This window comes from Podarcis pityusensis (genome assembly GCF_964106645.2).
Source record: "Podarcis pityusensis genome assembly, chromosome: 2".
NCBI classification, from domain to species: domain Eukaryota; kingdom Metazoa; phylum Chordata; class Lepidosauria; order Squamata; family Lacertidae; genus Podarcis; species Podarcis pityusensis.
The window spans coordinates 34840765-34852772 of record NC_138029.1 but is presented as its reverse complement, the minus strand read 5'-3'; the positions used below and the strand labels follow the sequence as shown (position 1 = coordinate 34852772).

Here is a 12008-nt window from a genome sequence, read left to right as displayed (position 1 = left end):
TGTTCTAAATTGTTAAGTCTTTTTACAAATAACTCTTCCTTTCTAGATTGCTACTCACCATAATCAAATCCCAAGGTGAAGAATTTAGCAGAGACTTTTAGCCCCAGTTTATTGGCTACACAATTGTCTTTAACCATTCTAGGAAAAGCCTCCCAAAAGGATGCCGGTGTCTTCTTACAGCTATCTGATCATTCTATTTTAGACAAGACAGGGCTATCCTAGAGAAATGGCAATTCTAAGATGATTCAATCTGCTTATATGATACATACAGTGTGCTTTGAAGCAGTGGGTGGGAGTGGAATCAGGATATCTCAGCATGGATATGTTTTGCTCCTTCAAGATCCATCTGTATAGGGCCAGCTGCAATGAAAGTGGTTTTTCATATAGGAGCTCCACAGGTCTACTTCCGAGATTAACACTGACACATATACCCAGAAATGATTTATGGGTATAGATATGCAAAAGAAAAAGTGGGTGCAAAACTGGCACCAGAAAGGGCAAATATTTAGAGGGGAGAGGGAGAACATTTCAGCTTCCGAGGACGTTCTGTTCATGATTGTCAAGTGGCTTTTCTTGAATAAAGGATTCCAGAGTGAAACCATTGACTTACAACAGGGGCAGGGAGTTGGATCCTGACTTCCACCCTCTGCAGGCCAACTTTGACAGGTGGGCACGGTTGCCCAGCTGTCAGTCACCGGACATCATTATGATGCCAGCTGATCAGCAGTTAACAGCAAGCCCCTTTGAAGTTCCTTTGCAGGCCTGTTTGGATTCAAACTGCACCTGCAAACAGACAAAGCAAGGCTCAAGGTGAGCCACTTCAAAAACATTCTGTCCGTGAAAGTGCACCTTCAAAGGGGCTCGCTGAAAGAGGGCCCCCCAGCTGCACTAAATCCCCATTGAAGATTCATGAAATGCTATCCTGAGTTATAGGCGAGAGTATATGGGGTTTTTTTTGGGGGGGGGGGTTGTCAACAGTGTGGTCAGAAGGAAGTTAAATGCAGAAAGCTACAGGTGATGCTAAGTTGGTGTTTAGTTGCTGGTAACAGACATTGATTAGCTGAGAGGTTCTAAGAGGGAGCATCTTTGCATTCCTGATCAGGTTTCCAGGAAGACAAAGACTGAGAGTAAACGCTCACATGGGAATCTGAGCCAGGTAAAAGCTGCCTCCTTTCTAATGGGGATCATTGTTTGGCTCCAGCTGAAAAATAAGCCCCATCTCTGATGTCAGCAATCTCTTAACCAGAAAATTGCCAAGAGCCTCCCTAACTACTCTGAACTTACATTACAAAAGGCCTGGCCAGTTCAGACCAGTCAGGCCATTGTTTAGAAGGGCTTAAGTGGAGCATATATATTCAGAGACATTGCAGGAGAATAGCTCACCATTTAGGGTTAACTGCAGGGGGTAAGAATCCCAGGTGGCCCTGTTGATCTACATCAGAATACGGGGGTTTATCGCAGCATTGTTAATTATCAATCAATAATTTTCTTTAAGATTAGAGAGAGAAGAAATTGCCCAGGAAATGGCCAAGAGTTCTCAGTTCGTACTATCAATGGAAAGAGCTGAATGCAGCCAAAAGTCTGTTTTGAACGTCTTAATAAAATTAGGGGAAGTCTGTTTCTTTTTTTACACAGAGAGGCATACTTTAATAAAGTCTGAGTGTGTACCTCCCCCTGCTTCCATGTCCCTCCCCTTCCTTTGTTGTCTCTTTAGTGTCCTTTTTTTAAAAAAAGAAAAATATTGTAACCCGCTTTGGGTAGAGTCCTGGACTAACCATCCAGGTGTCCTTTACCTACATAAAGAACTCATAATACATTCTGCCCAGTAGAGCAGTTTCTCAGAAATGAAAGCTGGCCCCTTGGGTGAGATGGCCACTCAACACAATGAGGCTTCTAGCTTCTCCTCCCTCTGCCTCAAAAATCCACTCTGGAGAGCAGGAATCTGACATCCCATTGTACAAGTAGGTTTCTGTTAAGGAAGGAGTTGGACATCATTGAGTGTTGCCCATTGTGTCTACTTGAACACTGTGTGAGGGTGCCGGTCAAGAAATTTGGGCAAAAGTGGTCGCTTTTTAGGACCTGGGTATCTTGAGGATAATGGTGTGCACACTCATGGAAACTTGAGGGACCGGCAGTTCATGTTTGAAGGTTTACTACAGGAGGCATAGCCTGGAGAATTTGAAAACCGATGCTATTCTCAGCAGCATCTAGGCATTTGCACCACCACTGCCCTCCTTGATTAGGATAATATGTTATATTGTTTGTATGCATCCCATGCCATATTTTATGTTCTCTCCTCATCACTGTAGGAAGTGATTCTTCCGTTAACATCAGTACACTCATTGACTTGGCGGGACTGGACATTTCTAGTACGCCTCCGCCACCACCGATTCCCCCAACGACGTTGACACCAGCACCGACATTAACTCCAGCTCCAGCCTCGTCAGAAATCCCCATCCTACCACCTCCCCCTCAGACCATCGGTCACTCCCGGAGTCGTTCGTCGAGCCAGGCAGAAGCCACTTCTGCTCTCTTGACGAGCTCGGCCAATTCCATCTCTTTGCTTGATGAGGAACTGCTATGCTTAGGTAAGGCAGGTGTGGTTTGGGTGCACTGGCTGTGGAAGGTTTCTGGCTTCTCTTCAGATCATACAAATCTTTCGCCTTTTCCTAAGGGCTTGGGTGGGAGGCACTGCTAAGTAGCTGCTGCACACAGGTTTGCCGGTATTTTTGCTGAGTATCTGTTGTTCAGAAACACCCCCCCCCACACACACACACCTCCCCAGAAAGAAATAAAAAAAGTCCCTCCACTTGAATTTACTGGACTGGGTTATCACTGAGAGCTACAGAGAGTGGCATGTCCATAATAAATTATAATAATTTTTTATTTATACCCCGCCCTTCCCGGTTCAAAAACCGGGCTCAGGGCGGCTAACAACAAATTTAAAATACTTAATTGTAAAAGCAGCATAAAATATAGTATAAAAACATGAATAACAATAAAAGTCAAAGTTCAGAAATCAATTTAGGGGAAATCCATCTAATAAACATTAGATAATCACCAGATTATCTAACCTTACCTGTTCTGGAGATACCACTGAACAGGAGGAAGAGCACCATCTGAGAAGTTGCAGAAGTTGGACACCCCTCCATCGTGCCTCACACCCCTCCTTACAGCAGCCAGCTGCTATTGGTGAAGCCGCCAGAAGGGAAAGCAAGAACATCCAGAGATATGGTCTAGTATGTTCAGGAAGGTCCGTATAGTTAAAGCCATGGTTTTCCCAGTAGTAATGTATGGAAGTGAGAGCTGGACCATAAAGAAGGCTGATCGCCGAAGAATTGATGCTTTTGAATTATGGTGCTGGAGGAGACTCTTGAGAGTCCCATGGACTGCAAGAAGATCAAACCTATCCATTCTTAAGGAAATCGATCCTGAGTGCTCACTGGAAGGACAGATCGTGAAGCTGAGGCTCCAGTACTTTGGCCACCTCATGAGAAGAGAAGACTCCCTGGAAAAGACCCTGATGTTGGGAAAGATGGAGGGCACAAGAAGAAGGGGACGACAGAGGACGAGGTGGTTGGACAGTGTTCTCGAAGCTACCAGCATGAGTTTGACCAAACTGCGGGAGGCAGTGGAAGACAGGAGTGCCTGGCGTGCTCTGGTCCATCGTCCTTCGTGGTGGGGTCACGAAGAGTCGGACACTACTAAACGACTAAACAACAACAAAAAATGTTCAGGAAGCAGAGTATAAGCCTAATTATCTTTTGAATGCCACCTTGGGAGGGCTTTGCCTTGAAAGGAGGCATGTTAAGTACCAAGCAGTGCTTTCCCCCCTAGAAAAATAGGTGCCGGTCCTCACCATGAAGTTGTTACAGTAAATGCCACAACAAAGAGGTGCTGGTACTGTGTACCCTTGAGTAACTCCTTTAAAAAACCGCTGGAACTATGAATGAATGAATGAATGAATATAGAATGCAGAGCTTGCTTACCGCTGGCTTGTTACATAATAAAATCAATCTGCCTTACAGTCAGAATGGAGCAAAGTTCAGAAGTGACCATATGGAGGGTGGATTTGCACTCAGGTGGATCTTTCCCATCTCAATCCGTTGAATAGTTAAATGTTGGTTCAGCTGGGATTGTTCCCTTATTTACACATTTTGCTTGCCTATTCCTTTTGTTCCCTAAAATGTCGTTTTGTGCTTAGGCCTGAATGACCCAGCTCCCACTGCAGCAAAAGAAGCTCCCGAGAGCAGCCAATGGAACATGTTCCAGGTACTTTGTGCTTTGTCAGTGTGAATAATTTTGCCCTCCCAAGACGTTATCCTTTTTTGATGCTCTGTAAGACAGAGGATTGGTAATGCATGTTAATCTGTCCCGGGCTGAACATTACTTTCATTTTCTAGCTTGTAATGTCATGAGGGGCTGTACCAATAAAGACCAGTCTGCCTTTCTCACTGGGAGAAATCAGCTTCCCTCTTTCCCCCAACACACACCTTCAACAGCTTTTCTAAGACTGAAATGAGGTGGTGCCTTTTGTGATCTGTCCTGCTTCTGGCCTTAAGTTCTCACTCCCTTTTAGGGCATGCCCCCCCCCCACTTTCATTATTATGCTTGCATTATACCAGTTATGCTAATACCTTATTGCCTTCACCAGCTACCATTTCCCAAAAGCCTTTTGATTTTTTACACGTCCACCACAGATGGAGGAACGGCCCTTTTATCTGCTTCCGTTTCCAGCATTTACTTGACACCTTTTTATACGTCTCGGCCACATTTTTGTTGACTTTCTGATTTTAAATTGTTTTTTAAAAAATTCTGAATTAAGTGTCATTTTGTGTCTGCTAAATAGTAAAATAAAACAAGTGAGAATAAAAACGGGAGGAAAGTTAAACATTTATCAGTGTGTTGCAAAGCACCATTTTTCACCTGTTTCCTCCGTTGCAGAATGAACCAGTCGATCTGGACTTCTTGAACCCAAAACCAGCTTCCGTTGCCTGTAACTCACCTCTTCTCCCTGCCCTGTCGCAGCCCACGGGTAGAACGTCAGCCTCTCTTGCCTCCACATTCACAGCCCCGCAGCCTGCCCCTACCTCAGCCCCTTTCATATTCTCTGCTGCAGCACCACTGGGACCGTCCAATGCAATGTCAGGTGCCCCTGGGTACCTGGGCTCTGCTATGGGAAGTGGTGATCTGCACAACATGGATCCCATAGGACATCTGGACGAGAGCAAAGGGTAAGGTTTTCTCCTCCTTTCTGCTTGGAAATAATTGCTGCTATGAATCAGATTTTCCTCCCCTGCTCTTAGGTGGGACTTCAGTTTCCATTGGTCCTGGCAAGCATGGCCAATGGTCAGGGATGATGGGACCTGGAATCTTAACATGGGAAGAGTTGCAGATTCTCCGCCTTTGCCGTACATCAAGGGCAGATTGAATGAAGGGATGCTTCTGCCCCGGGGCAGAAGATTTGGACACCTCTTCTACCTCGGGAGCAGGGAACTGTATCTGGCCAATTCCCCCACGCTCCAGGGCTGCCCACCTCTCGGTCACCTGAGAGCACAATGACTTTGCCTTTCACCTGCCGTGTTTGAAAGAAGAAGAAGAAGAAGAAGAAGAAGAAGAAGAAGAAGAAGAAGAAGAAGAAGAAGAAGAAGAATTTATTATTTATACCCCGCCCATCTGGCTGAGTTTCCCCAGCCACTCTGGGCGGCTCCCAATCAAATGTTAAAAACAGTACAGCATTAAATATTAAAAACTTCCGTAAACAGGGCTGCCTTCAGATGACTTTTAAAGATAGGATAGCTGCTTATTTCCTTCACATCTGAAGGGAGGGTGTTCCACATGTAGCCATGCCAGCAAAGGCACAGTCCACAAACTGCAACTGATGAGCTGGGTCTTGCAAGGCAAAGTGAGAGGCCCGATAGCCATGTGGGTAACTTTGCACAGGGCTTTGCTATCGGTTGACTGGTGGGGCCAGCAAACACTTTTTGACTGAGCCAAGTACCTGCCCCACATGGACATCATTTGTGGCATCTCACTGCCATGCTGCTGGAGATTTTACTTAGAGGGATTTTGGCAGGCAGGTACTCTGCCTCCCCATGTTAATGCAGAACGCATTCATTTGTTCATTCAGCCCCATCAATCTGCAGGACACAGAACCAGGCAGTGGTGGGCAACACTGGCTTTTCAAAGGACAATTGCTATTTGTAGGAGGGAGCAGTTACAGATGCTCACTCCCAAGTGCTTTATACAGAGCGGGCGGGGGATAGGTGCAGACTAGGTACCAGAGACATTCAATATATTTCTTTGCATTCATTTTATTTTTTTAACCTGCATTTGTTTTCTGCTTCATTCCAGACCTTCAGCTCAAGCAAACCTAGGCGCCTCTGTGTTCCCTGGTGGAGTTGCATTGCCCGCTGCTGCTGCACCTCTTACATCCGCTTCAGGGCTGCCCATTGCAGCTCCAGGAGTCCCTCCACTTCCATATCCAGGCAGCTGCCCTGTCGGGTCAGGAAGCCCCCTCTTCCAGCCAGCCTCCTTCCAGCAACATGGAAGTCCTCTGAAAGGACCCGAGATCTCCCTGGGCAACGTTCACGTGCCACTGGAGTCCATTAAGCCAAGTAGGCATCACAAATATTTTTTATTGCTTACTCCTGATCCTGGATGTTTCAGTTCATTTAGTTCATTCCCTTTTAAAATCTGGGGGGTTGGGGGGGGAGTTATTGGGTTGTTGTTTTTATTTTGATTATATCTTTTGTGGTTTTGTGTTTTGGTTTTGTTCTGTGAGCCTCCCTAAGGCCTCCAGGTATAAGGCGGAATATAAATTCAATCAATCAATAAATCAAAGCCTCCTTATTTTCATAATTTGGAGAGTTAGGAATAATTTTTTTACAAACCCAAGCTATTATCCTGAAGTCTTTTGGGGGTGTAGAGGGAGAGGGGTTTGGGAACTCTGCATGGCTCCATTCCACTCCCTATTAGGCCCCCTCCCTCAAGGAGAAGCATCATGCTTTTAGTGCGACAATGATCTTATGGTTGAAAGGAAAAGCTTTGAAAACTGCTAGCCAGTATTTGCTTCAAGCAGGGATGGGGAGCCTGTGAGCCTCCAGCTGTGTTGGTCTCACCTAGTACATCTTCACATTTGCCTCAAGTTGCTTCCTATCTTCTAGTGGTATTAGTAGGATGTGTGAGTTAGACTACAGTGCAATATCCCAGGTTTCCTGCCAGAATACAATCCAGGCTGGAACAAGGATCACATCTAAGGAAGGTGTATAATTAACCTTTCAAGGACACTGGTGTATCTGGAGCAGACTTATTTCTCTCTGGGGCAAAATCTGCCCAAACAGAAATATATGAAAGTCAAGAGGTTTTTGCACCTACTTTTAGGGACCATCTCATCAGCATCCGCTTTAGAGAGGACGCTTTTGTTCAGAATAGAGGCTTTGCAGATTCTCTTAACGCAGCTCCCAGCATTCCAAGCATAACCCGGTGCCCTCCCAAGATTTCACTTGCATTGTTGTGTCATGTAAGCACCTTCTCCCCCTTGCAGGCAGCGCTCTTCCTGTGACGGCTTATGACAAGAACGGTTTGCGCATCCTCCTGCATTTTGCCAAGGAGTGCCCCCCCGGGCGGCCCGATGTGTTGGTAGTGGTGGTTTCGATGTTAAACACAGCACCCCTTCCTATCAAGAACATTGTGCTACAAGCAGCAGTGCCAAAGGTACCAAGATGGGCGTTCTCAGGCACCAATAGGGGAAGAGACCAGCATCCTCTTGTTGCTGGAGGAGAGATCAAGAGCTGCTCATCCAGGCAAATCCTGCTGGGTCAGGCGATTGGGACCAGACTTACTTTCCAGCTGATTCTATCGAGAAGCATATTTTATCTGCTGCAACATTACAGGATAGTTGTTGCAAGCTACTGTCTTAGGTCTCGGTCCTAAGCATCTTTGGTTGGAATAAAATTCCACCGATTCCATGGGGCTTGCATCCATGTAATGAGTTTAGAATTGAGGTGTCAGTTGGTGTCTCCACCCGGTTAAGTCCACTAGACAAATATTTGCTTTTATGGTTTAGTCAGTGCTCAGTAAACACGCCCGCTTCCCTTAATATATTTGTGTTCAGTGATGCAACGTGACTGTTATTTCTGCACAAACCACTGCTCTTGATAAGATTTTCTCCTTTGCTTTTTAATCCGCAGTCCATGAAAGTGAAGTTGCAGCCACCTTCGGGGACAGAGCTAGCTCCATTCAATCCCATCCAGCCGCCAGCTGCGATCACTCAGGTCATGTTGCTGGCAAATCCGAGGAAGGTGAGAAGACTTGCATTCACAATTTCTCCACCTTTTCTTAGAGAAGGGATATTGCCATATTCTACACAATTAGACCATTTAGATCAAATGTTCTGTTTCTGCTCATGGTTGTCTTGAGCAGAGTTGAGAGTGATCTTGCATCAGACAGACCCCTTTGCTCTGATATCCATGTTCCAAGGGAGTTAAAATTTGAGTCCCAAGTGGCAACAGGGAATGGGGAAGCCTACATACCCTTTGTGCTCTTCTGGTGAGCTACCATAATCATCTGGCCAACTGCTGGTGGAAGATAAAAGTGCTGTTTTCTAGAATCTAGGATGTTACTGATCTGAAAGGAGGAATTCAACATCATACTAAGGTTCCTCAGGCAAAGCATTTCAGTCTGCCAAGCAGGCAGTTCTCCTCTTCTCCGTGTACTTTTCTGGGGGTTCCCCCCCTTGCCAATTTTGGGGAATGTAGGGTGTGTGCAGGAGGGGGGGCATGGTCCCATTGCACAAGCAGAAGTCACTATTCATTTGTGACTCTCAAAGGGGGAAAGACTGGTGCACATCTTACATCTTCCTTGAAATAGCTGTGTTGCACAGTCCATAGTCTGAGAATTAGAGCTACGGCTCTACTTGTAAGATGGAGAGACACATACAGTGGTACCTCGTCGAGCGTCCGTCTCATCGAGCGCCCGTTCCATCGAACGTCTGCGGCAAACCCATAAGTATCGGAACGGGTTACTTCTGGATTCACTGCTCACGCATGCGCAGAAGCACTAAATCGCACTATGCGCAGAAGCGGCACTTTGTCTAGCGTCCTTTTCGGCTAGACAAAACAAGGTACTACTGTATCTCTCTCTACAATTCTGTATTATACTGTTGTATCAGCAGATTTCTTTTCTGCCTACTGCCACACTTAGGGAATATGAAAGGATGTCCCATGCTTGCTTTTTTTCTGCCTAATGCGTTTTTCAGCTTTACAACTTTGGACAGAACTGGATATAGGATTTGTGCATTGTTCTTTTTCCAGCAATTCGTTGCCCTGGTTTGTAAAGTATCAGACAAACTATTGCTCAGCCCTGCTAGTACTCAGATAACGTCGTGGCACGCACCAACCTTGTTCCAGGCTCCTCTGTCTTTCTACTGTGTATTCTTGACTGCAGCTTTATGTTGTTTCCTTCTTCCTTGCAGGAGAAGGTGAGGCTGAGGTACCGACTGACTTTCGCGTTAGGAGACCAGCCCAGCACAGAAGTGGGGGAGGTGGATCAGTTCCCCCCAGTTGAGCAGTGGGGAAACCTATGACCCAGAGGCACCCCAAAGGGACTGGAACGAATGTGAAATGGAAAGGGCGCAAGTGGTATCCGGCAGCGATATTGAGCTTTGTTTAACATGTCCTGTCCACTCCACTTGTAGCTTTGGTCCAGAATGTTTCCTGCACTCTGGGGTGAAGCGGTCGGGGGCATGAACACAGAGCATGAACTTGTGTAGGCAGCCACAAGTAGAGGCCTGGATGGTTTCTTTACTTTGGCCAATCCGGTTCTATCTTCCACTTTGCTAAACTTGAAATCTGATCATTCTGGTGAGCTTCGTAAGCAGAAACGGAGCACTCTTCCCTCAGTGTTGGCCAGATGTCTACAAAGGGCTATGATGCCTTCGTAAGTTTCTTTGGGGCAGAGCCCTAACAGATGTTCCTGTGCTCGGTTTTTTGTTTTGTTTTTTTACCTCCTTGGTGCCAGAACTTAGGACCACCTGCAGGCTTGCTGGGTAATAAACACAAGCTCCACAAGGGGAGGTTTCTGCCATGACCTGACACTCCCGTTTTCTTTTGTAAGGCAACATCTACCCCAAAAGCCAGCACAGCTCATACAGGTGAATAAACAAGCTGTATTATTTTATACATGCCACACGTGAGCGTAAAAACACATAGCTCTCAATCTGCTGCCTTTGATTTTATACTTCCAGCTGACTCTGCAATGTGCGCTTTCTAGGCAGCTGCTACATTTTGGACGCACATGGCTCTACAGTCGGTTTCCCCTCAGCATTCAACAACTGTATTCCATTGGGGGGAGGGTAAAAACTATGACAGAGTCACAAAGGCACAGTTTGTCCACTGCTCCAGTGGGGAGCTTGGGGAGAAAGCGAGGGCATCCACTCTTGGTGCATCTGTCGATCAGGGTCAAAGGTAGGAAATGATGCAGCTAAGACCTTGATTCTTCTTTCAAGGGCAGTATTAGTAGTTAGGAATTATACAATGTACATAGAGCTATAGGAAAACACCAGACCTACAGATAAGGGGAAACAGAAGCCATGACAATGCATGTGCTGAATTGATTATATTGTATTTTATTCATTCCAAATATTAAGTGGTTAAGTGCAATTGTCTCCAGGAGGAGATCCCTGTGTTGAGTCAGTCGGACTAATAGTCCAACATATGGCACGTAAGCCATAAAGTGAATATCACTGCTTTGGGTCTAGTAGTCACTTCCTCTGATCTACTACAATTATTTTTGATCTGAAATATCCTTTCAAAAAAACAGTTGTCCTGAACTAATCATTTTGCTTGGTTATGAAGAAAAAAGGCTGTTTAGAAAAAAATTTAAAAAACTGAAGTAGGCTAAGAATTGCTAGGTGTAATTTTAAGTACTTCTTGCCACTCTGATCTGAAGGTGGAAATCTGGCTTAAGCTGAATTAATTACGTTTCTTAAAAGCTCAGCCAGTCTTACAAACAGCCGTTCTAATTTTCTGGACACCTTGTACTTAACAGGGAAGAGATTTAACGGCGACCTGGAACAATTGTCTCCTACAAAGGCTTGGGGTACTCACTGGGCTAAGGATTTATAGGCAGTGCAACCTAATCTGTTGCAGCGTAAAGAGCTTCAGCAGTTATTGGGAGGGTTCAGACTTGTGTACAGACTTGGAACTGTCCAGAAAGGGACAGACATGGTCCATATGAACAAAAGGAGAAACTTGGGAGGAAAGTGTCCGCTATGTTTTTGAGAACAGGGCGGCATTTCTTCTGCCTCTTGATCTGGTTCTCTCCCGTATTTCAGTCTCTCTGCTGTCTCGTTTTTGCTTAGCAAGTCTGCCCAGCTCCCATAGCATATCTATAGAGAGCAGGTTTCACTGCTACAGCTTGCCTATGAGCAAGTCACTCTCTCTCTCTCTCTCTGACTGAGGAAACCGGGGGGAGAGGGGAAGCACAAGTGCTTTCTCAATGTCAGCAGTGCTGCCATACCCATGCTGTACAAGCCCAGTAGCAAGATCCCGTCGTCTCACAGTGTGGAAATGTACTGTTAGAAGCTTCAGAAGTTATTTATGAATGTTACTTGTTCATAGGCTGAAGTTGCAGCTTCCTACCAAACACGCAAAAGACTGTAAATATGTCTCGGAAGTACTTGTTTTTCTGCACGTTCAATAAAATTGCTTTCTCTACTCTGCTTCACCTGCCTTGCTGCCAGTTAATACTGTAGGGTGTTCCCCCCACTCCTAGGACTCAACCGCATAGTATTGTTTCTCTTAAGAACAATAGTCAGAATAAAACCAGATCCTTCTACAAAGCAGAAGCATCCTGTGATTAAATAATGCTCAGAGTTCAGGTTGGCTGCTACTTAGGAGATGGGGGCTTGGATGAAAGTGGTGTGGTTTATTTTAAAAGCTGAGCTGCACAGCTTCATTCAGTGGAATGAGGGGAAAGCAAGGATGCCGAAAATTTTCTGTGCCTGC

At 45.6% G+C, this 12008-nt stretch overlaps 1 protein-coding gene across 7 annotated transcripts in view; it reads left to right on the top strand.

The window, feature by feature from the left end:
* Nucleotides 1–11814, top strand: part of GGA3 (golgi associated, gamma adaptin ear containing, ARF binding protein 3) — a 30276-nt gene extending 18462 nt beyond the window's left edge. For all 7 annotated transcript variants that reach the window (XM_080993725.1, XM_080993729.1, XM_080993724.1 and 4 more), the window contains 7 exons: nucleotides 2310–2588; nucleotides 4205–4272; nucleotides 4945–5234; nucleotides 6355–6617; nucleotides 7547–7716; nucleotides 8193–8303; nucleotides 9476–11814. In XM_080993725.1, the coding sequence (XP_080849851.1) occupies nucleotides 2310–2588; nucleotides 4205–4272; nucleotides 4945–5234; nucleotides 6355–6617; nucleotides 7547–7716; nucleotides 8193–8303; nucleotides 9476–9586 (1292 nt within the window). In that variant the 3' untranslated portion in view covers nucleotides 9587–11814. The remainder of the gene's footprint in view (nucleotides 1–2309; nucleotides 2589–4204; nucleotides 4273–4944; nucleotides 5235–6354; nucleotides 6618–7546; nucleotides 7717–8192; nucleotides 8304–9475) is intronic.
* Nucleotides 11815–12008: the final 194 nt, after the last annotated feature.